Source organism: Argentina anserina, chromosome 3 (genome assembly GCF_933775445.1).
Source record: "Argentina anserina chromosome 3, drPotAnse1.1, whole genome shotgun sequence".
Lineage (NCBI taxonomy): Eukaryota > Viridiplantae > Streptophyta > Magnoliopsida > Rosales > Rosaceae > Argentina > Argentina anserina.
Window position 1 is genome coordinate 5,261,562 of NC_065874.1, and position 25,527 is coordinate 5,287,088.

Here is a 25,527-nt window from a genome sequence, read left to right on the forward strand (position 1 = left end):
TCTTCAAAACATAAAACTTTGAAAGTAATGGAGGACACATGCAGGAGAACTTGGCATGTGCATCTAGCAAGCTTAGCTTTCTTGACCTTTTCATTTCTTCCAATATTTACCATGATGACATGATCACATACGTAAAAACTTTTATCGATCTGCTTCGTGAAATCTCTGGAATCTTCATCATATATAGAAATTGCTTGATATATTCAACACTATGTCTTCATATCCAGAAAAGAAAAAGATAAATAGTTGGTGTATTGATTATTTTTCACTAGCTGAAGTAAAGTCCTGGCAATTGATCCACTTTTATTCACTAATTGAAGTAAAGTCTAATTAACTTGATTAGTATATTGATTTAGTACGTTTTGAACGGTGATTGAACAAGACTGGTTCCTACAAGTCATTCCTAGCAGTCCAACCAAACGTTCAGTGCCTTAAACAAGACTCCAATAATTATAAGATGGTCGTATATGATTCAAACTTTGTCTTTGCTATGTACTACCCTAGCTCGTTCAAAGTTGGTTTCATCAGGTCATGCAATTTTTCTGAAAAAATCAACTATTGAATGAGAGTAAGATAGATTTCAACTTTTCAAGCTTTGGAATATCTCAGTGGTCACTCCATCAAATTGATCCCTCGCGATCGACTCTCAAGATTTACACGTGATATGTTTTTGATTCACATCATGAAACATGTCCCGGGGCTCTCAATTAACATGTATATGATACGTTTAGTTATTTGGTTTGTGAGATAAAGATTATTGACGACGATAGTTCTTAGTTTCATTCTAACATTTTAAAATTAAAACAATCATGTTATAAACTAATTTTACACAAATCGTGTGAACATAATGACTATGAATCATCACAATTGCATTGGTATGTAGATTGTGATCATCACACTTTAATTCATTCTACAATATTAAATAATGAATGAAATGATAATTCTGTATTACCATATGAAATTAACAAAGAATAAGTTTCCATCCATGCAAAGATGCAACTACTAAGCATGGACCCTCGAATACGACTATACGAGAGCTCAATGAAAGCTAAGGCAATGTTGTAGTGCTTCATTTATTATTTGGCCAAATAAGCAAATAAATTTGGCAAAATTGATTTTTTTATCAAATGGCTAAATGATTTTGGATTTTTTGGAAAACTAAAAGCGCGCGTGTGAACTAAAAGCCTGTCCAAAAAGTACCGAAGGAGATATAGACGGTCCCATACCCAGCAGTAATTCAGTAATAATTTTAAGTGGAAAAGATTAAAACCAGTTTTCACTAAACTTACAAAAGCAAGCGTGATTATCTTTCACTTTCAAAGTGAATGGTATCAAGGTTCATCTCGAACAAAAACAAAATCAGTTTAACTCATAATGATTTAAATTCTAAACTTTAGCACTATATGACTAGGTGTTGAATGCATTCGTTTGTAATTTATATTAAAATCTATACAACAAAGGAATATAATTAATGGAACAATTTGTAAGAAAAGAATCAATGAAGACGATTTGGATACTATCGTAGATTATAGTGTTCAATGAATTCCTATATCAGTTTATTGTGTATACTTATTCAAAAACTATGATACGATGAACAATTAATAAATAAATACAAATATGCTTAAACCTGATTTACTTTTTAAATATAACTGAAGCTTAGAATGATTAATGAATCAATACAACGATTTCATTAAAGCACTGCAATCAATTATTGACCAATAGAGAATGAGGACATCATTATTGACCAATAGAGAATGAGGCCATCATTATGCACCTCAACCTCTTTATTCAAATTATTAGGGAAAAGACAGTTGCCAGATCTTGATCTTTTACCCCCATTTGAATAAGGGACTATTCCATAATAGACTAAAATATAAAAAGAAAGAGTGTAATCAAAAGGGAATAATCACAAAAGTCCACTGCCCCAAAAATACTCTTTATTTTCTAATTAGCTCAGACAACACCTAAAAAAAAAGTTGTAATGCAGAAATCACAAGCCAACAAAAACAGAAAGGACAACCATACCCTCATCCAAGTCTCCAACCATTATACACACACCAACAAAACCACTAATTTCCACATTATCCCCATAAATTACCACCATTTTTATTTCTCTGTAAAAATATAAACAGAGAAACAAATCTTATCGTAATCGGTGACGCAGAGTGCCTGAAAGCTCAAATCTTTTTGTATTAAGTATTTCAGAGTCTTTAGGAGTTTAATAATAAAAAGGTCTGGTCTTTGGTTCCTCCACAGGGATTAGATACCATCATCCCATTTAAAGAGAACCAATTCCATCTCATTTCATTTACTTTCTCACAGAGAGACAGAACAGCTCTGCAGAACTAAGATACACAGGGGAAACACAAGGTCAGCTTTTCTCCATGAAAATTTGTGTTCGTTTTTTTTGTACTTTGATCCGAGAAAGGTGTAAACTTTCCAAAGTTCTGTGAAGCTTTTGCTGTAAAGGCAGAGTCTTTGAGGTTTTTATGGCTCTTTGAAACGTGAAAATTATTGGGTTCTGTTAATTCTGTTGGTTGGTTTTATCAGTGTGGTATTTTTTTTTGTTTTTGCTGGGTTGGATGTACTATTGATCATGGTGTTTTGTTATTTTAGTATGAGTTCATTACATGTATGATTTACTGGGAAAATGTACTGCACCAGAAAGAGTTTAGTTTAGATTTGTTGACTGTTTTCTAAGTTGTGGCCGGAGGAAATGAAAACTTGGTTTTGAACTGTTGAGAGTTTTGAAGTCAATATCTGTTGCATTTTCTTTGTGGTTGGACTCTTGCTTTCTTTCTGTCTTGAGTTTCTATAACTGTTGGTGTTTAATTTTGCTAAAGGAGTGAAAGTTTGATTATTTTCTATCTGGAATCTTGTTTTTCATGTTATATATATATACTCTGGAACCATATTATGTGCTAAAGTCTTAAAGAGAGCTACAGATTTAGAATTTATCAGGTTGTGTTGACTATGGGAGTGGTTGATTGTAGGCTGAATTCAGTGTTATGATGCTGTAGGACTGATAAAGTATGCACTTGAAGTGAATTATTACTGTGAAGAAAGCAATCAATGATGGGTTTTGAAGCCCTGGATTGGTATTGTCGCCCGGTGGCCAATGGGGTCTGGGCAAGAGCTGTGCTGAATGCCTTTGGTGCATACACTCCATGCGCGGTTGAGTCTCTAGTTGTCACTTTTTCCCAATTGGTTCTTCTGGGTCTGTGCTTCTATCGGATATGGAGGATCATGAAGGACTTCAAAGCCCAAAGGTACTGTTTGAAGTCCAACCTGTACAACTATATGCTGGCTACATTGGCTGGTTACTGTACTGCCGAGCCTCTCTATAGGTTGATGATGGGAATTTCAGTGCTGAATTTAGATGGTCAGATTGGACTTGCACCATTTGAGGTTAGTCTGTTGATCCATCTTCTTGTTGTTGTGGGCTTATCTCTTTGGAGCGGCCATCTGATATCACATGTTGGAAAATCACTAAGAGTGTTGAAAATTAATTTTTTTTTCAGTTCTCAGAAAATCATATAGGGCACATATGTTAGCATCATCAATTTTATGTAGCGAGCTTACTGCCATAAGCTCAATGTTTAGTGTGGTCCCTTCTTCGCAGGTGGTTTCTCTAATCTTACAGGCTCTTTCTTGGTGCTCTATGCTGGTCATGATTTTTGTGGAAACCAAGATCTATATCTGTGAGTTTCGATGGTTTGTAAGGTTTGGAGTAATTTATAATATAGTGGGAGATGCTGTGCTGTTCAATCTCATTCTTACAGTGAAGGACTTCTACGACAGGTATCTTTCTCTCTGTTTTACCTGGATTGGTTCCTTTCTGCTGTCTCTGGTCAAAAATTGGCTACCTATGTACTCAAAGTTTTCATATTTGATATTTGGTTGTTGATATTGTTACATATCATGGGCTCACAATGTCACAATCCTTTGTAATTCCTGCAGATCTGTATTTTACTTGTACATCAGTGAAGTTGTTGCTCAGGTATGTTTGTTCTTCTCTGTTAATAATCTTACCTGCCACCGGTTAGTTTTTTTTTTTTGATTCTTTGTTCCCACACTCTCAATTATACATGTTGTGTGCCTAATGGCATTATAGTCATGTTAGTCATCTAGCACTACCTGTAGAAAGCTACTCCTCACCAATTCCTCAGAAATGGGAGGTAGCAAAAGATATTGGGGCGCATACATGGTGTATGCCTTGGTATAGAGGATATGTATCCATTTGTGAGCAGATGGCTAACTATGATTAAGATTAAAGTGGAGAGAAACTGTTGGTCGATAGTAAAAGCTTCTTGTATTTTCTTTAATCAGACTTTAATTCAATGGTCAATTAGTTACTGAGATTGTCTTCTGTTTGGTTAAAGGTTCTGTTTGGAGTTCTTTTGGCTGTGTATGTTCCAACTTTGGTTCCATATCCTGGTTATACTCCAATCCAAACTGAATCAAATGATGATGCTGCATACGAAGAGCTTCCTGGAGGAGAGAATATATGTCCTGAGAGGCAGGCGAACATATTGTCAAGTATGTCTATAAACTTAATGCTCAGCATCTAGTAATTTTGCAAAGATTTCAGACATACCATTAGTAAACTAAGCTGTTTTAGACATGTAACTAAATGTAATCCATTTCAGAACTTTAGTACAGTCAGCTGTTGCTTGGACCAGCATTCATATTCTTGTGTATTCAATTTGTGTGTTTTCCAGGAGTAATATTTTCATGGATGAATCCCCTTATGGAGCTAGGCTATAAAAGGCCCCTCACGGAGAAAGATATTTGGAAACTGGATACTTGGGAACGAACGGAAACACTGAACAATAAGTGTGTACTTGTTACTTTAAAACATTGGTTTCTTTTAAACTTATATATTTCACAGTTTAGATCATAATGTTCTCAATCTCTTTCTAGGTTTCAAAAATGTTGGGCTGAGGAAATACGAAAGCCTAAACCATGGCTTCTAAGAGCATTGAACTCTAGTCTTGGGGGAAGGTAATTTTCAAGGCGAACAGCTAAGATCTATGCTACTTTCTTTGTTTATGGTCTTGTGCTTTCTTTACAATCCTCGGTATGTGCATCTCATTCATCTTTTATATTTTCTTCTTATAGGTTTTGGTGGGGAGGCTTTTGGAAGGTAATCATACACGAATGCACGATTCTTTGTTGGTTTTCATCTTTTAACTCTTCTACATCCCAAAAAGACAGCAGAATGTCAAACAACCAGATGAATTATACACAAAGTTCATTACAGTATAGTTTATCAAAAAGAATATTTAATATTTTGCTAAAATCAAAATATTGTTAATTCTATTAGTAGGATAGTGTTGTCCGCTTCTTAGTCTAGTATCCATGCAACTCAAACAATTCAGTGAGTTCATGATTCCATCTAGTGTGTTTCGAAATACTTGCAAATTGTTCGAAGCCAAAATTTAGTTCAAAGTTGTTCCTAAAGTAGCAGTTTCAGTTTGTTAACATCAACATACAGCATTTTTGGATGTTGTTTCAAGTAACCTATATCTTTTATTTTTCCTTTTTGAAATTTGCAGATCGGCAATGATCTTTCCCAGTTTACAGGGCCACTTATTTTGAATCAGCTGTTACAGGTTTGTGACTGTGTTTATCTATTATTCAGTGGATAACATATTTTTAGGTTTGTCATAACATGTACATTTTCAGTACTCAGTATTACTAAAGAGCTAATTGGCAAAAATATTGGTTACTTTGGCTATGCAACTGTTATTGTAATTTTGGATATGACGTTTACACCTGGCTGACTCTGTATTGGTCATAATGATCCTGAATTATCTGTTACCATTTAAAATTTCATATAAAAAATGAAAATAACTGAAACAGCATTGTCTCGAACATAGGAACACAAAATTTTTGCCACATTAGCTATTAACCAATGAATAATGATACCTTTTTTTTAAAGTGTGCTGTGAAATTCCTGCGTATAAGAAATGCTTGACCTCAGAAGCATTGTATGAGTCATTGTAATTGCTGCTGTACTTCTTTTCTGAACTACGTAAAATTTTCTCTTCATTGTCTGCAGTCTATGCAACGAGGGGATCCAGCATGGATTGGTTACATTTATGCCTTCTCAATATTTGTTGGAGTGGTATGATTTCCTTAGATTATAGATGCATGCTAATTTGTTTGCCTGTCTTCATTCTGCAACAATTCCTTTGCAATTTGGAATTGGCAAATCAAGCAGAGTTAGATATCTAATTGGTTTGAGTTGCTTCCAGTCTGCCGGTGTGTTATGTGAAGCTCAGTATTTTCAAAATGTCATGCGTGTTGGTTACCGGCTACGGTCAACACTGGTATGTTACCATCCCTTTCCATACGCATTTTTGTTAATAGCTTATTGAAGTATTATTATTTATCTGTGTTTTTTGACATGTCTTAAATTCCATTAATAGCCTGTCTAATAGAAACAAACATAAGTGAATTGGTTAGCAGGTCCTTTACATTGTCTTGGGTGAGTCACACGGTCAATAGCTGACCATGAAATTCATGCTCAACTATCATTGGATGTAAATCGAAAGGTTGTAAATAAAATAACTCAATTTTAAAAAGATTCTCTTCACCCTTAGATTTACATCCAATGGTGGTTGAGCATGAATTTATGGTCGGCTACTGACCATGTGAACGGGACTGATAGCTTACTAGCCCCATTCTTATGCTTACTGATGTTTCGCATTTCCAAAAAATAAATTCAATCTATATCAGTTCATCTCTTCGGTGATTGGGCTGTATCCAAGCAGGTTCATATCAAATTGTGAGAGCATGAGAGGATGAAGGTTTTTAGTTTTCTTAGTCTGGGATAAGGTTTTTAGTGCTTGAATGAGCAGTGTTTACCTGGTAGGATGGTCTTGCTGACCAAGGGTATTAACAATCTTGATAGATCTGGAAATTAATCAATCTGGCAAAAATATGCAACTCAACATTATATGGATGCAGAATGTACATCTTATCGACAGATCTGTATGTAAAATGTATTAATAATATCGATTGATCTGTATGCGTTTCTTTTCCACATAGGTTGCTGCTGTGTTTCGGAAATCATTAAGGCTTACTCATGAAGCTCGAAAGAAGTTTCCATCTGGAAAGATTACCAACCTGATGACAACTGATGCTGAAGCACTTCAGGTATGCATTCCCGTTTCAATAGTCAACATAAGTTAATCATTCGTAATTATGTTTGCCATATCTGTAGATGTGTTCAAATGCTTTGAAACACACTTTAAATTGTGTGCTTTTGGAATTTAGGTAATAAAATAGTTGCTCAAGGTTCAACTTCATTATGAATTAATGGTAGGTTAGACTTATGGTATGCTTTGGTTGATTTTCTTTGTTCCTTGAACAGCAAGTGACGCAATCTCTACACACTTTGTGGTCAGCGCCATTCCGTATCACAATCTGCATGGTTCTCCTTTACAAGGAATTGGGTGTTGCTTCACTACTTGGTGCACTGATGTTAGTTCTTATGTTCCCACTACAGGTAAATGAGTCTGTTCATTGATTTTGCTTGTTTTCCCATAATAGCGACATTGACATGTAATTACTATCGAAAGAGTTGCCCCTGGTAACTACATAAATATCACCTTATTTTCTCACAAAAAAAGGTATCACCTGATATGTTATGTTCATCTGTCCTGACCAACTCCACTAATTATTCTCTTGGTGTCTGATTCACTTGGAGCAGACATTTGTTATAAGCAAAATGCAGAAATTATCTAAGGAGGGGTTGCAACGCACAGACAAGAGAATTGGCCTAATGAATGAAATTTTGGCTGCCATGGACACTGTGAAGTATATCTCCAGATATTTCAAATTTGCATACTTTTATACTAGGGAATCAAAACTGACAGTTCCCTTTCATTTTCAAATTTCTCAGATGTTATGCATGGGAGAGTAGTTTTCAATCCAAGGTACAAAGTGTCCGCACTGAAGAATTGCACTGGTTTCGGAAAGCATCACTACTGGGAGCGGTATGGCCTTGTTTCTTTCTTACTATATGAACAATGTAAAAGTTTTAGAGGCTTTCTATGTATCATACATGTACTCTACTCATCTTGATGTATGAAATTCGAACCTTTTCCCATTATATATATTCATACATACACACACACATATGTGTATATATAATATGCAATCCAGAATTTACTTAACTGTATATCACCTAAAATATTTTCCCTATTAAGGTACACGTTCAGATTTGTGTTAGTGTTGAGGTCTTGACATTATTCTTTTTACTTTTTCTCCTTATATTATCCTTATTCTTTTGCTGATTCTGCAGTGTAATGGATTTATACTAAATAGCATCCCGGTTGTGGTCACTGTGATTTCCTTTGGGATGTTCACTTTGCTTGGGGGAAATCTCACACCTGCAAGGGCGTTTACTTCACTGTCTCTATTTGCTGTGCTTCGATTTCCTCTGTTCATGCTTCCCAATATAATAACTCAGGTTCTGGCCTCTTTTCTTACCTTTTCAAGTATTTAGACTTTGAAGCTGTTTATGTTTGTTTTTTTTTTCTTCCAAACTATGTGTCTCATGTCTTTACTCTAATTTTCCTTCCTAATGATAGGCGGTCAATGCTAATGTATCCTTAAAGCGCCTGGAGGAGTTACTTTTAGCTGAAGAGCGAGTTCTTCTGCCAAATCCTCCTCTTGATCCAGTACTTCCGGCAATCTCAATTAAGAATGGATTCTTTTCTTGGGATTCAAAGGTGTCTTTTATGACGTTGCTTGTTTTGTAATGGCTTGCTAATACTTAAAAATTGTGATAGTTTTGCATTTGTATGCTACCGGACCTGACAATTTGTGTTGTCTTTTAGGCAGAGAAGCCCACGTTGTCAAATATTAATTTGGATATTCCTGTTGGTAGCTTGGTCGCAATTGTTGGCAGTACTGGTGAAGGGAAGACATCGCTTATATCTTCTATGCTAGGGGAGCTTCCTTCTGTAGCAGAGACAAGTGTTGTAATGAGAGGAATGGTTGCTTATGTTCCACAAGTTTCGTGGATTTTTAACGCCACCGTAAGTTTTGATGCCTATACACCTTTCACATAAGTATTTGTGTGGATTTAATGAGGTCAACTGTTCCTGTCAATCTCGAAAAGTTGACATAAAAAATGGTGGAGATGTTGGCTAAGTTAGTTGAGTATGGTAGTTTTGGAATCAGGTAGACACTGAAGTCAAGTCAATTATATCGCAATCTACTTACGAATTATATATGGTATATGTTGGCAGGTACGTGACAACATTTTATTTGGATCATTTTTTGAGTCGTCAAGATATCAGAATGCAATTGATGTGACTGCATTGCGGCATGACCTTGACTTATTGCCGGTAAGTGATGTTAGAAAGTTCTTTCTGCTAGTTTTTATAATTCAGTGAAAACTAACCTTGTACCTTAGAGTTTGTTTAAATTCCTCACTTGTGTCCCATGTTGATTTTTTAGGGTGGTGATCTGACTGAGATTGGTGAAAGAGGAGTGAATATAAGTGGTGGACAGAAGCAGAGAGTCTCTATGGCCAGGGCTGTCTACTCCAATTCTGATGTATACATTTTTGATGATCCCTTAAGTGCTCTTGATGCTCATGTGGCTCGACAGGTTAGTGTCTCACTTATAGCTCTAACGTTTGACCTAAGGAGCTTTGTCATCCTTGTTTCTTCTTAATACTTGCTTTGTTTACCTGCAAGCACTATCTGACACTTATTTATGCTGTATAAAATGTTGTAATAAATGTTATGTTGTATGCTCTCTTATTTATCCAATTATCTCTATAGGTTTTTGATAAATGCATCAAGGGAGAGTTAAGAGGGAAGACCAGAGTACTTGTTACCAATCAGCTACATTTTCTTTCGCAAGTTGATAGAATCATTCTGGTTCATGATGGAATGGTGAAAGAGGAGGGAACATTTGAGGAGCTTTCCAACAATGGTGTGCTGTTCCAAAGGCTAATGGAAAATGCGGGAAAGATGGAAGAATACGTGGAAGAGAAAGAAGATGCTGAAATTGTTGATCAGAATGGTGAAACAATTGATCATAATGCCTCATCGAAACCTGTTGTCAATGGGGTTGCACATGAAAAGTCCAAAACTGTAAGCCATGCCAATAAACAAAAAGAAGGAAAATCTGTTCTCATAAAACAAGAAGAACGGGAAACAGGAGTAGTCAGCGTGAAGGTCTTGGCGAGGTAATCAGAATTGTAATTGTAACTTAGTCTGTTATACTCATTTTTCCCTGATTTAAAAGTTCCCAAAAGTTTCTCCAAAGGAATATAGATTAGGAGGTATTTGGAGATCATCGGTGTTATACTCAGTTTGAGAAGGACTATTAGGAATTCACATAAGCACATTATCTAAGTATACAGTGCTTAGGATTCTACTAATAGACTTGTGCCCACTCCCCACTAATTATATTCATCTTAAGGATTGCATTCCCTTGTCTTTTAGACTTCCCCTGAGCTCTTTTCCTCCTTCCAAAAAATTTTGACCTTCAGATTTTGTGTAATAATATACTGTAAATGTCTGAAGTTTATTGGTAATTTGGCATGACCCAGCAGGTGTTGATTGGGTGAATGTCTTTCTTGATGGGCTTTCAGGATTTGCTTTATTTATGTGCCTTGCCTTTGTTTTATAAGCAGATATTGCATTAGATTATGCTAATGCAGACTTACAAATTCCTTCTTGTAGAATGATTCATTTCGTACCATCTTTTTATACCATAAAACCTGAATGAATGAATTAGTTATTTTGTGTGACCAGGTATAAGAATGCTTTAGGAGGCTTGTGGGTGGTTCTCATACTCTTTACATGCTATATTTCAACTGAGGTTCTACGAGTTTCAAGTAGCACATGGCTGAGTCATTGGACTAATCAAGGCATGTCAGGGGCATATGACCCCGGTTTCTACAATCTGATATATGCACTTCTATCTTTTGGTCAGGTGAGGTTACAGTTAGACATATAATTGGTTCATTTCTTTGGTGTAGATGTTTCTAAATTTTGTGGTGTTATGTAGTAATGGTAATTTTAATACATATCTGGGTTTCAGGTTATGGTGACACTGGCAAACTCTTATTGGTTGATTATTTCTAGTCTTTACGCTGCCAGGAGGTTGCATGACGCCATGCTTGGGTCCATATTAAGAGCTCCTATGGTCTTTTTCCAGACCAATCCCCTTGGCAGGATCATCAATAGATTTGCAAAGGATCTAGGCGATATCGATCGGAATGTCGCTGTATTTGTAAACATGTTTCTTGGTCAAGTGTCTCAGCTCTTCTCTACTTTCATCTTAATAGGGATTGTGAGCACTATGTCCTTGTGGGCTATCCTTCCTCTTCTGGTCTTGTTTTATGCGGCCTATCTATACTATCAGGTATGTGAAACCAACAACTGGTATAATGTTTAATGTGTTAGGCACATGTACAATCTTTTTTCCATAATGTTATCCAATAAGGTGGTTAACATAGCATTATTCTTCCATAATACCTGGCCAACAGATCAGTATATTGTGAGTGTTATATAATTCAATTAACTTTTCTTAAAATAAAAATTTGCAGAAAAGTTGTTTCAGAAGTCATTAGGCTCTAATTTCTCTGCCTGTAACACTAGAGCATTAAATATGTCTGCCCTGCATCTATCGTTTTCATCACACACTTCTAATGAACTACTTTGTTTTTGCTCCTGTAGAGCATGGCCCGCGAGGTGAAGCGCTTGGACTCCATCAGCAGATCCCCTGTTTATGCCCAATTTGGAGAAGCATTGAACGGTATATCATCAATTCGTGCATATAAGGCTTATGATCGGATGGCAGAGATTAATGGAAAGTCCGTTGACAACAATATCAGATTCACGCTGGTGAATATAAGTGCAAATCGGTGGCTCGCAATCCGTTTGGAAACATTGGGAGGTATCATGATATGGTTTACAGCTACCTTTGCTGTTATGCAGAATGGACGGGCAGAGAATCAGCAGGAGTTTGCAGCCACTATGGGTCTACTTCTTAGTTACGCTCTTAATATTACAAGTCTAATGACTGGTGTATTGAGACTTGCAAGTCTGGCTGAGAATAGCTTAAACGCTGTTGAGCGGGTTGGTACGTATATAGAGTTGCCTTCTGAAGCTCCTGCTGTAATTGAGAGCAACCGCCCTCCTCCAGGATGGCCTTCATCTGGATCTATTAAGTTTGAAGATGTTGCTCTGCGTTATAGACCTGAACTTCCTCCAGTTTTGCACGACTTGTCTTTCACAATTTCTCCAAGCGACAAGGTCGGAATAGTTGGAAGGACTGGGGCAGGGAAGTCCAGCATGCTAAATGCTTTATTTCGAATTGTTGAGTTAGAGAGAGGAAGAATTTTGATTGATGGTTGTGATATCGGCAAGTTTGGACTCCAAGATCTTCGGAAAGTTCTTGGTATTATTCCACAGGCACCCGTTCTTTTTTCAGGTATGCCGCTCTAGTTATTGTTTTATAAGGTATAATCATATATGTGAATGTAGTGACACTAGCTCAGAGACCCTTTGTTTTCTGATCTGGTTCTTGGGGGGCTATGTTTTTGTCACAACATGCTCATGTAAAAGTCTTTCTATTCCTATCATTCTGATGTTCCATCTTTCATAGGAACCGTAAGATTTAATCTTGATCCATTTCAAGAACATAATGACGCTGATCTATGGGAGGCTTTAGAAAGGGCACACTTAAAGGATGCAATCAGGAGGAATTCCTTGGGTTTAGAGGCCGAGGTACATGAATATTCTTACTTGAGTTTGTTGCCTTGTGTATATTTGCAATATGTTCCTTCTTATTGATACCCTAATTATGAGTTTACATTAGCATCTTCATCCCTAAAGTAACCTTCCTGTCTGATATGTCAAGGTCACGGAGTCAGGAGAGAATTTCAGTGTTGGACAGCGGCAACTATTGAGTCTTGCTCGAGCACTCTTGCGTAGATCCAAAATACTTGTGCTTGATGAAGCAACTGCAGCTGTTGATGTCAGAACTGATGCTCTTATTCAGAAAACTATTCGGGAAGAATTTAAATCATGTACAATGCTCATTATTGCACATCGTCTAAATACCATTATTGACTGTGACCGAATCCTTCTGCTTGACAATGGCCGGGTATGCTTTAATTAAGAGTTCCTTAGGATCAGTATTATTACATTCTCAAAAGAAAAAAAAATCTTATAATAATTTTTTTTTTCTGATCTGAATCAATTATGGGATTTCTGCAAATTCGAATCATATAAACCAAAGTCTCAGGTTTTGAATTTTTAAATCTAGTGGCTGATTTTACTTCATTCTTTTGTTGATGATATATATTTTTCAATTGTTTCATGCTTTCAGGTTCGAGAATATGATACTCCGGAGCACCTGCTGTCAAATGAGAGAAGTGCTTTCTCTAAGATGGTCCAAAGCACTGGTGCAGCAAATGCCCAATATTTACGAAGCTTGGTCCTGGGGGAGGGAGGAGAAAACAGACGAGAGGATAACAAACAACTAGATGGACAGAGGAGATGGCTGGCTTCTTCTCGCTGGGCTGCAGCTGCGCAGTTTGCAGTTGCTGCTAGCCTTACCTCATCCCAAAATGATCTTCAACGGTTGGAGTTTGAAGACCAGGACAGTATCCTCTTTAAGACGAAGGATGCGGTAATAACTCTCCGAGGAGTCTTGGAGGGGAAGCATGACAAACTTATTGAAGAGTCACTTGATCAGTACCAAATCTCTAGAGATGGATGGTGGTCATCTCTCTACCGAATGGTTGAAGGTACACTAGTGACTCCAATCACATTACATCACCCTCATCTTTCTAAAAACTCGGAACAATACAATGATCATGTATTTCCTTTTTCTCTACAGGTCTTGCTGTAATGAGTAGACTGTCAAGGAATAGGCTTCACCAGTCTGAAATTGGTTTCGAAGACAGATCAATCGACTGGGACCACGCTGACATGTAGGGAAATGGTCATTGTGGTGTAGCAGCCGAAGTTTCAAACAGCTTCTGATAACTTATCACTACACCAATCTTCATATGGTGTCTAATTTTTTGTAAGTTAGATTCTACAGATGAGGCAATATACACAGGACATTCTAAGGTGTCCTCTTTTGTAAAGTTTAATTGGTGCTACGTTCTAGGAATAATTGGGTCCCTTGTCAAACTGGTTGACCATATCCTACATTGTGATCTTATTATGATGGAAAACCTTAGACAAATTGTGTAGACCTGCAGAGTGAATCTTAAATTTGATTTGATCCCAAAAGCTATGTTCAAGTGAGTTGCCTTTTTAAATATTATTTTTGACAAATTTAAAGGTTCGTTTCCAGTTGTCCAGTGTAACTATTCCTGCAGTCTTGGATAGTCAGAAGCAAAAACTATGAACAGTCTTATATAGGTGAGACTTTTAGACAACTTGGTACGTAAGTAAATATATAAATGGTTACTTGTGGTTTGACTAAGATAAAAGAGTTGCTTATGTAGAATCAATTATTTTTATTTCTGATCTAAATTAATAATTTTGTAGCGCAAATTATTATCAAAGGTTAGTCTTTATTAATAGTTGGTGATGGATGACAAAGAAAGGTGGAGACTTGTAGTGAAGTAAATATGAGGGGAGACTGGTAGCTAAAATGTAGAGGAAGACGGTGAATTTGATGAGAAATAAAAAATCTTCGTGTACTGCTAATTTTTTTTTTCTGAGAATGGTATTTTTTAGTGTATAAATTAAATGTTAGTAAGAAGGTGGGTCTAAATCATAGTGTTCACTCTTCACCTTTGCCCAACGCAAATGGACCATCCAATCTCTTCAATTATAGCTCAATAATTCTCAGCTCTAGTAGTAGTCATGCGATTAATTGAGCTGAGTAGTAGTCATGTGATTCACTGACTTGTGTCGACCACACTTGTACTAAAACTGGGTCTAGTACTCTAGGGATACCAAATCATGAACATGTGGATACCCGCCATTCCTGATATGAAATTCCAATCATCGTCGTCTGAGCAACCATCCAAAACTAGAAAGATGGTGATGACTCAAACTTCACTCGACTTTTGTTTCTTATACACCCACCTCTGTTCAAAGTCTTCACATTGGTCTCTTGCTAATCTCTCCCTTGTCCTTTTCCCCATGAATGGCGTAAGCCGTGACGTCTGCAATGAGTCCTACCTCCCTGCAGAATCTCTGCAAAGACCAGGTTTCATTTTCAGCTCATTTCAAAAGTACCTCATTTACCCTTCATTCTATCTTGCCAGTATATCTATATATTTGCTACATTTGGATGCAACAGAGTGTTGGGTTTGGACTTTGACACTGTAAACTGATAAAGTCTTGAACTTTGGCTTCTGGGTTTATGTGGGTTCTGTTTAAACTGGATTGCAGATGCATGTTAATGAAACTAGCATCAAAGTTTATGCGACCCAATAAAAGAGTGGCAATTTCTTGAATAAAGGTGGTTCCTTTTCTTATTGCTGTGGGAAACAAGTGGTGAGATTGAGAGAGAACAAAGCTGTGTCGAATTGGAAGTGATTGTGTGTTATACCAGTGATGGGATTGAAGCCAATAGACTGGTATTGCCAACCAGAAGCTAATGGGGTATGGGCCAAAGCAGGGAGTGCTTTTGGCTCATACACTCCTTGTGCAATGGACTCTATGGTCATCTGCATTTCTCATTTGGTTCTTTTCGGATTGTGCTGCTATCGAATGTGGATGATTAAGAAGAATTTGAAAGCTCGGAGGTTCAGGTTGAGGTCAAATTTCTATAACTACTTGTTGGGATTGTTGGCTGGTTACTCCACTGCTGAGCCTCTCCTGAGGCTGGTGATGGGTTTATCACTCTTTAACCCGTTTGGAAAAACTGGCTTTGCTCCTTTTGAGGTGGGTTTCTTTTTCATTTCCTGTTATTTGGATGAAACAGTTACTTTTGACATGCCTTGTTGAACTTGATCAGATAGTTGTGAGTAGCAAGATAATGTGATTTTACACAACATGAAGCCTGCAAGTAAAGTACTTATTTTTGTTGTGGCAGATGACTTCTTCGTTCATTGAAGCTCTTGCTTGGTGCTCTATGCTTATTTTGATTGGCTTGGAAACTAAGATATACATTCGAGAATTCCGATGGTACGTAAGGTTTGGAGTCCTTTATGTGTTGGTAGGAGATGCTGTGGTGATAAATCTTATTCTTGGAGTAACAGATTCCTACAGCAGGTTAGTAATTCATTTTTTCACTTACCATACTGTATTCCTTTTGTTGAATTCCATTGGGGATGTGTGAATGTCCAATCACGAGGAGGGCTGCTAGAGCATAAGATAATAGTTGTCTTACACCCTAACCGCTCACGTCTTAGAAATAATATACTCACATATTGGCCTTAAACTGTATATGACATTCTTACAAACTTTGTTTTGATTGAATTCTTGCAGGGCTGCTCTGTATCTGTACATAAGTACCGTCTGTTGCCAGGTTTAGATCAACTATTTCTATTATATTTTTCTCTTACATCTAGCTGGTTATACTTAGATATCAAACTGGAGGATACAAGCACTATTATGTTATTTTTAAGCATGCGTATTAAGTTATTTACTTTCTGCTATTTACCAATTGTTCTCATGCAGGTGTTGTTTGGAATTCTTCTTCTCTTCTATGTTCCTAATTTGGATCCTTATCCTGGCTACGTTGTGCTGCAATCGGAGTCACTTGACAATGCTGAATATGAAGCACTACCAGGAGAAGATCAAATTTGCCCTGAACAGCATGTTAATATATTTTCCAGTAAGAAGCCTTAAACTCCCTCTCTCTCTCTCATCCACTTACGATTTATCATACTGCTCAGTTCATTGCACCATCTATGCCACTTCATGCGTTCAGTATTCTTGATAGGTTACAATTGTCATGGATAAAGTCCCATCCATCTGGTTCTTGATTGAGTTCCTCTAGGGTCAGGCCAAGTCATAATGAGAAACTTGATTCTTGGTGCATATTTCATGGTCATCTAAATTGTATTTTCTTGTGCCTCTGGGTAGGAATATATTTTGGATGGATGACTCCGCTCATGCAACTAGGTTACAAAAAACCCATAACTGAAACAGATGTTTGGAAGTTGGACACATGGGATCGGACTGAGACATTGATTAAAAGGTCCAACTCTCATTGCCTGCTTCTCAGTCGTTGTTTCATTATTTTATTTACTGTGCCACATGCATAATAATTTTGAGTTTTGCAGGTTTCAGGAATGTTGGGTTGAAGAATCTAAAAGGTCCAAGCCATGGCTTCTGAGGGCACTGAATTGTAGTCTTGGACGACGGTAATGGTTAAACGAAAAAGTAGATATATTTTATCTTTTGTATTATTTAATTCTGTAAGTGCTCAATTTAGTTTGGTTAGATATAACTGAACAAATACGAATTGCATTTCCATCTTATATACACTGTTTTTGTTAATGTTTTCTGTAGGTTCTGGTTGGGAGGCTTTTTTAAGGTAAATATTTTATATTAGCTCTCCGGGGTGCAAGTTGTTAGAAACTTAAAATTACTTTGGATTTAAAGCTTGATGGATTCGCAGGAAATTTCTAATAACTTTATCTATATTGTAGATTGGCAATGATCTCTCTCAGTTTTCGGGTCCCATTCTTTTAAGTCATCTCTTGCAGGTTAGCTAGTTTCTTTCTTACCAAACCTTATCAGTAGACTTATTTATAAATCGTTGTAAAGAGCACATTGCTTGTAATTCAACAGTGTTTGTAACCATCTTGTTGTTCCACGCAGTCAATGCAACGAGGTGATCCAGCTTGGATTGGTTACATTTATGCCTTCTTAATTTTCCTTGGTGTGGTATGGCTTCTATCTTGGACTTTTCACATGTCACCATGTTAACAATGTGCAAAGCATGAACTGTTAATTAAAAAAAATAGTGAATTACATCGACAAGTTTATTCATCTTTGTCCAGTCACTAGGTGTGCTCGCTGAATCTCAGTATTTCCAGAATGTTATGCGGGTCGGCTTTCGGTTGAGATCAACTTTGGTAACTTTATCCATCTGTTTCTATAAGCAAATGAAATAAAAACTTTGGTTCATGTTCTGTGGTTCATTAAAAGCTCATTGCTTTGTTTAAATCCTTTGTAGGTAGCTGCTATATTCCGTAAATCTATAAGAATAACACATGAGGGTCGCAAGAATTTTCCAACTGGGAAGATTACAAATATGATGTCTACAGATGCTAATGCACTCCAGGTATGGTCAAGTAGATGATTCCTCATACATGAACAAATGCTATCAGATTGTAAACAATTTTAGATTCTAGTGGGAATGTTTGAATATAAAGAACTAACTTTTGGAACCTTATGTTTGTTCATCTCTCTCTCTCTCTCTCTCTCTCTCTCTCTCTCTGAGTTCCTTTTCATTTTACCTTAAAAGAACATTAGTATTTTGGTGCACAAGTTATCTCAAGCAAGAAGGAAATGCTTATCTTGTTATTCGTACTGCTGTTTACTGAGTCAATTTATGGAATTACAAACTTATAACTGACATAGCCCTTTTCATGATGTAGCAAATATGTCAACAACTTCACGGACTATGGTCTGCTCCTTTCCGCATCACGGTAGCTATGGTTCTTCTCTACCAACAATTAGGTGTTGCATCACTTATTGGATCTTTGATGCTAGTTCTCATGATCCCCATACAGGTCAGCATATTCTTTTCTTCTTTTTTTGGCTCTTCTGTGATAAAGCGTCTGTATTATCCTTTTATAGATTTTTCTCATAAAGTCAAGCTTAAAATACCTGAATATTGTCTGCTTTCATGTATTGGTATTTATTCCCTCTTGAAAGGTACTGTTGTATGGGCTGTCTATTTGATTTTTGCTATCAAGATTAGTGAGTTTCATTTTCTAATTATTAGTCTATGTGCTTAGACTTCAGTTACTCTGATGGCGTCACTTGTGCTATTTGAGTTTGGCAAAAAAAATGTCTTCCTTTTATTTTAGTGTATAAAGACTGATTTGTAATAATTTCTTTTGTTAATAGACAACTATCATCAGTAAAATGCGGAAGCTGACAAAGGATGGACTGCAACAGACTGACAAGAGGGTTGGCCTCATGAATGAAATTTTAGCTGCCATGGACACTGTGAAGTATGACTGAATCAGATTATTTTAGATAGCCTAGCGGTGATAAATGTTATTCTGCCTTTAATCTGAATTTTATGTTTCAGATGTTATGCCTGGGAGACAAGTTTCCAGCAGAGAGTTCAAACTATACGGAATGATGAGCTGTCAAGGTTCCGTAAAGCACAATTGCTATCTGCTGTAAGACACAAAACATCTTCTTTTCAATTATATACTTTCTATATTCAAGGTATCTTAAAGCACAATCATGTAGAAAGTTCAAGCTTTCGCTTCATTATTGACTATCTGTGTTCTAACCAGAAAAGTAACCATGGGTAACTCACAAGATAGTTTCTCTGACCAACTGTCTTTGTTTTACAGTTGAACAGTTTTATTCTCAACAGCATCCCGGTTGTTGTGACAGTAACTTCATTTGGGGTGTTCACTTTCCTTGGAGGCGAATTGACACCTGCCAGGGCATTCACATCACTCTCTCTATTTGCAGTGCTACGCTTTCCTTTAAATATGCTCCCCAACTTATTAAGTCAGGTAGCCTGGGATCTTATCGGATAATTCATCTGCCATATTGCATAATACTTAGCACGCACATTTCCATTATTTCATTTACACTTGTGCTTAGTTTTTGTTCTTGTTATGACTTATGAGTCTATGCATCTGCTGACTCACTCTATGTTGGCAGGTTGTAAATGCAAATGTATCCTTGCAGCGTTTGGAAGAACTATTTTTAACTGAGGAGAGAGTTCTAGTGCCCAACCCACCACTGGAACTAGGGCTTCCAGCCATCTCAATTCAGGACGGGCACTTTTCATGGGATCCAAAGGTGTTGTGTTTACAATTTCAAACACGCACACACGCGCGCACTCACATAATTTAATTGGAGACTTTTTTGTGCACCTAAATTAGAACATATGTGATTGGCCATGGTGCATATTTAGTTTCTACAACAGTAAATCTTTTCATAGCTTAGAAGACAAGGAAACACTATAAAGGTGCATAAAACCATGAGGCTATTGAATTGGCATTTGTAGTAGTGGTTCGGGCTATGATGCTAAAGCAAAATACATGACATAACATAGCTTGTTAAAGGGCTTACCGTGCTATGTTATCTGGAGATGTACAGAAAATGAAATTATCATAGACATTCCAAGAAAGTTTCTCATGTATCATGTTGACTCTCATTCTCAAACATGCTAAAACTAAACTTATCTTCTCCTTCTTTCCATTTGCAGGCAGATAAACCCACGTTATCAAACATCAACTTAGATATAACAGTTGGCAGCTTAGTTGCAGTTGTTGGCGGCACTGGAGAAGGAAAGACATCACTTATATCAGCCATGCTTGGGGAGCTGCCTCCTATTGCAGATTCCAGTGTCGTAATCAGGGGGACTGTTGCTTATGTTCCCCAAGTTTCATGGATTTTCAATGCTACTGTGAGTCACAGCTTCTCTGCTTTAAAAGCCTATAAAGCTCAATATACTTTGGATGCCCGTCACTTTCACTGTCATCTCTTACCCTACATGAACTTAGGAGTTGTCAAATATATTCTTCCAGGTGCGTGAAAACATTTTATTTGGATCAGAATTTGAAGCTGCACGGTATTGGAAGGCTATTGATGTAACTGAGTTCCGTCATGACCTGGACTTACTTCCAGTACGTAGACTATGAGGTTTTATCTTTGCCGTTACGTCTCACTTACATAAATTCTAATTACTGTAACTGATTTCCCAGGGTCGAGATCTTACAGAGATAGGTGAAAGGGGGGTCAATATTAGTGGAGGTCAAAAGCAAAGGGTTTCAATGGCTAGAGCTGTATATTCTAATTCAGATGTGTACATATTTGATGACCCTTTAAGTGCTCTAGATGCTCATGTTGCTAGAGAGGTACTATTTCTAATTGATGTACTATCATCTCAGGATTATTAAATAATCTTGCCATATAAGAAAACCATTTGAATTCATAGAAGTAGTAACTCTTGATCAATATAATTTTAATACAAACTTTGTAGTTTTATGCTTTTGAGTTGAGATCATTGTACTTTCAACTGAACCAAGTTCTTTGCAGGTTTTTAACCATTGTATCAAGGAAGAGTTGCAGGGGAAAACTAGGGTGCTTGTCACAAATCAGCTACACTTTCTGCCTCAAGTGGATGAAATTATATTAGTCTCTGATGGTACGATTAAAGAGAAAGGGTCCTTTAAGGATCTCTCTGAAAACAGTTTGCTGTTCCAAAAGCTAATGGAAAATGCCGGGAAAATGGAAGAACATGTAGAAGAAAAGGAAGACAGCAAAAATGATTACCAGGAAACCCCACTTCCTGTGTCTAACGGTAACGGGGTGGTGAATGACTTGCCAAAAGATGCAAGCTACGCCAAGAAAGGGAAAGGGACGAGATCTGTACTGATTAAACAAGAGGAACGGGAAACAGGTGTTGTAAGTTGGAAAATTTTGCAGAGGTAAGAGACTGAAATGCTCTTCAAAGATTTAAGTGTCAACAGTCTCAAAAATAAGATGGCCGAAGTAGATTACTAACGAAACATAAACGGTCAAAATCTTTTGGGCTCAAATGTTAAAACAAGGTTATATAAGCTTTTGGGTACGGTTCATGATGCTTTGTTTGGAGTTCAGTAAACAATCATACTGTCTTTCTGGTCAAGCAAAGGGGAATTAGCTGAGCAGTGAGCAGCATGAATTCTGTGTTCTACATGAAATTTTCTTACTTATATGATCTTAATGAATCGATGAATATTTAGTCTTCATTGTTGGCAGGTATAAAAACGCATTAGGAGGCCTATGGGTGGTCATGGTGCTATTTACATGTTATACACTAACAGAAGTTCTTCGAGTTTCAAGCAGCACGTGGTTAAGTTTTTGGACGGACCAAAGCACGTCAAAGAGTTATGCACCTGGGTTCTACATTCTTATATATGCAATTCTATCAATTGGTCAGGTATGTCATGAGTTAGTATATGCATGTTAGATTTTATTTTATTTTTGAAATCTGTTATAGCAGTTGTGAGTCATTACTGTGACAAAGTTTCAACGTCTTAATCCATGATTTTTGACTCAGGTTACGGTGACTCTGACGAACTCCTTTTGGCTAATCACTTCAAGTCTTCGTGCAGCCAGAAAACTGCATGATGCCCTGCTACAGGCTATACTTAAAGCTCCAATGGTGTTCTTTCACACTAACCCAACTGGAAGGATAATCAATAGGTTCGCAAAGGATCTCGGTGATATAGATCGCACAGTTGCCCAATTTATGAACATGTTTCTGGGTCAAGTGTGGCAGCTCATTTCAACATTTGTGCTCATAGGAATTGTGAGCACAATATCCCTCTGGGCCATAATGCCACTTCTAATTTTGTTCTATGCAGCCTATCTATTCTATCAGGTAGGTTTCTGACTTTCTGTACTATCTGGCGTTTGATTACCTGACTATATTGTGCATTTATTAAAGTTAATATATGATGAATTTGTTTTTACAGAGCACATCACGTGAAGTGAAAAGGTTGGATTCTATTACGAGATCTCCTGTTTATGCGCAATTTGGAGAAGCATTAAATGGTTTGTCATCAATTCGTGCCTATAAAGCCTATGACCGGATGGCGAACATCAGTGGAAGGTCTATGGATAATAACATCAGATTCACCCTTGTGAATATTAGTTCAAATCGCTGGCTTACAATAAGGTTGGAAACACTAGGAGGTATTATGATATGGGTGATTGCAACCTTTGCTGTCATGCAAAATGGGAGAGCAGAAAACCAAGTACAATTTGCATCGACAATGGGTTTACTTCTTACTTATACTTTGAATATCACAAGTCTGTTGAGTGGTGTTCTTAGACAAGCAAGCAGAGCTGAAAATAGTTTAAATGCTGTTGAGCGGGTTGGAACATATATAGAATTGCCTTCTGAGGCTCCAGCTGTAATTGAAAGCAACCGTCCTCCACATGGATGGCCATCATCAGGATCAATCAAGTTTGAGGATGTTGTCCTCCGCTATAGGCCTGGACTTCCACCAGTACTGCATGGATTATCATTTAAGGTTTCTGCTAGTGAGAAACTAGGAATAGTTGGAAGAACTGGTGCGGGAAAATCTAGCATGATTAATGCATTGTTTCGGATAGTAGAAATAGAAAAAGGAAGCATCTTGATTGATGGTTGTGATGTTGGTAAGTTTGGACTGGCAGACTTGCGAAAAGTTCTTAGCATCATACCTCAATCACCGGTTCTTTTTTCGGGTATGCACTTTGATTGAGCTAACTTGATTTTGCAGCATAACACTAAAACTGATAAGCATGCTAGACATTATGAGATGCATGCACTAATGCGCATTCTGCTTGTGTAGGAACTGTACGGTTTAATCTCGATCCTTTCAGTGAGCATAATGATGCTGATCTCTGGGAGGCCCTGGAAAGGGCACATCTAAAGGAAGTTATCAGAAGGAATTCCTTCGGTCTCGATGCTCAAGTAAGACTTTATTTTATGGTTAGTTACTCAGTCATAGTGTCTGATTGAGCAGATAAAGTAATATGATTAAGCATAATTCCTAATCTGACATCAATTCATCAAGGTTTCCGAGGGTGGTGAGAATTTCAGTGTTGGACAGAGGCAGCTAATAAGTCTTGCTAGAGCATTGCTACGAAGATCAAAGATTCTTGTCCTTGATGAAGCAACTGCAGCTGTGGATGTGAGAACTGATGCTCTCATCCAAAAAACCATACGTGAAGAATTTAAATCATGCACCATGCTCATTATTGCTCACAGATTGAACACCATTATTGACTGTGATCGAATTCTTGTTCTTGATGCTGGTCAGGTATGCCCTCAATTGAATGAAATTCGTGCAGTTTCCTTTTAAAGGATATATTGTTTTTAGAAGAAATTCTTGGATAATGTTTACATAGTTGTCCTCTCGTAACTGATGTCCTCCCCTTTTTTAGGTCCTAGAACATGGTTCCCCACAAGAACTACTGCTAAATGAAGTTAGCTCATTCTCTAAGATGGTCAGGAGCACAGGACCTTCGAATGCTGAGTACTTACGCAGCCTTGTATTCGGAGGCAAGCAGGATAAGGTAAATGGAGAGCAAACCGAGCAACTGGTAGGCCAGAGCCAGAGGAGATGGCTAGCCTCTTCACGCTGGGCTGCTGCCGCCCAATTTGCCTTGGCTGTCAGTCTCACGTCTTCACAGAACGATCTCCAAAGGCTGGATATTGGAGACGAGGATGATATCCTCATGAAAACAAAGGAAGCAGTTATAACACTACAAGGAGTTTTGGAAGGAAAGCATGATGAAGATATAAACGTATCACTAACTCAGCACCATATTCCAAGAGAGGGGTGGTGGTCAGCTTTCTTCAGAATAGTTGAAGGTAAAATATCATATACTTTTTTTTTTGGTCTGAATATACTGACCATACTCGTGCAGTCGTGCATATAATTCATACCTGGGCACCGTTTATTTTTATATCTATAATCAAATGGTGGTTATTTGTTTCAGGTTTGGCTGTGATGGGCAGACTGGCTCAGAACAGACTTCACCCTTTAGAAGATGACGATTTTGAAGGCCATATGTAGGTTGGAGATTGATACGACCACACTGTTCAGACTTCATACTAGCAATGCCCTCTCAAATAAAGACTATGGATTCAAGATGTTGTGTTGTATAGATTGTAAGTATTGGGAATCTGGATGATATTCAAACTGCAACAAGCATAAGAGAGTTGCATCTACATTCTACATAGAAACGAAAAAGACCATTATATAGGTAGAAATAAGCAAACACTACTACATAACAGCTCGCTCATAATGAGCCAATCAATATCGAATCTACTGTTTACAGTCTGAAAAGCTTTACGTAAAGCTGTCTTGGATGCATTATACTTCCAGTAAGACACTACCAGACCCTTGATTGCATTATGGATTGGGGTGATGGGAAATAGTCGCTGAGACCTTTTGAGACTACTACCAGGATTGTGGAAAAGGCCAATGATTCTCCCAAAGTATCCAAATTTTTTTTGTGGGTTGATGTAAATCGATTTTCCAAAACCAAAAACAACTAGTATGTTACCGTTTTTATCCGTCCTCAGTGATATGATATTTTCGAACATACAAATGTTATTTCTCTCCCACAATCGATCTGTCTCTTTACTAAAACAATTCCGACAACTCTTATTCAACTCTTGGTGTCTTCACGTCAAGTCGTCAAGGCTCTCCGGCATATTTCAGATCAATGGCATGTTTCAATATTCACTCTACATCAAACTTCAGACCAAAAAAGAAATAAAACACATCGCCCTGTGAACCTGAAAGAATAAATTTTGTTGCTCTTGAAGAATTCTGGAATTAAACCTGAATCATCGGTGATTGCTGCCCCTGACAGA

The 25,527-nt window shown here is 37.4% G+C and overlaps 2 protein-coding genes across 2 annotated transcripts; both read left to right on the forward strand.

Annotated features, from left to right (window-relative positions):
* The first annotated feature begins 2,210 nt into the window (after window positions 1-2,210).
* Window positions 2,211-14,300, forward strand: LOC126789183 (ABC transporter C family member 2-like). Its single transcript, XM_050515274.1, has 28 exons — window positions 2,211-2,370; window positions 3,021-3,408; window positions 3,623-3,801; window positions 3,961-4,000; window positions 4,383-4,539; window positions 4,722-4,836; window positions 4,924-5,004; window positions 5,122-5,146; window positions 5,559-5,615; window positions 6,065-6,130; window positions 6,261-6,335; window positions 7,057-7,164; window positions 7,382-7,516; window positions 7,721-7,827; window positions 7,913-8,006; window positions 8,315-8,482; window positions 8,604-8,744; window positions 8,853-9,053; window positions 9,267-9,365; window positions 9,478-9,630; window positions 9,807-10,216; window positions 10,788-10,968; window positions 11,077-11,400; window positions 11,715-12,471; window positions 12,646-12,767; window positions 12,901-13,146; window positions 13,372-13,792; window positions 13,885-14,300. Exons 2-28 carry the CDS (start codon window positions 3,073-3,075, stop codon window positions 13,980-13,982), a joined length of 4,896 nt encoding a protein of 1,631 aa, XP_050371231.1. The 5' UTR covers window positions 2,211-2,370; window positions 3,021-3,072; the 3' UTR covers window positions 13,983-14,300.
* A 972-nt stretch (window positions 14,301-15,272) lies between these two features.
* LOC126788653 (ABC transporter C family member 12-like) lies at window positions 15,273-24,918 on the forward strand. The gene is made up of 27 exons (XM_050514662.1): window positions 15,273-15,896; window positions 16,048-16,226; window positions 16,443-16,482; window positions 16,635-16,791; window positions 17,043-17,157; window positions 17,243-17,323; window positions 17,472-17,496; window positions 17,612-17,668; window positions 17,784-17,849; window positions 17,966-18,040; window positions 18,142-18,249; window positions 18,566-18,700; window positions 19,041-19,147; window positions 19,228-19,321; window positions 19,502-19,669; window positions 19,821-19,961; window positions 20,371-20,571; window positions 20,693-20,791; window positions 20,870-21,022; window positions 21,204-21,595; window positions 21,909-22,089; window positions 22,210-22,533; window positions 22,628-23,384; window positions 23,492-23,613; window positions 23,717-23,962; window positions 24,087-24,516; window positions 24,645-24,918. The coding sequence occupies exons 1-27, from the start codon at window positions 15,567-15,569 to the stop codon at window positions 24,719-24,721; spliced, it is 4,860 nt and encodes a 1,619-aa protein (XP_050370619.1). The 5' UTR covers window positions 15,273-15,566; the 3' UTR covers window positions 24,722-24,918.
* Window positions 24,919-25,527: the final 609 nt, after the last annotated feature.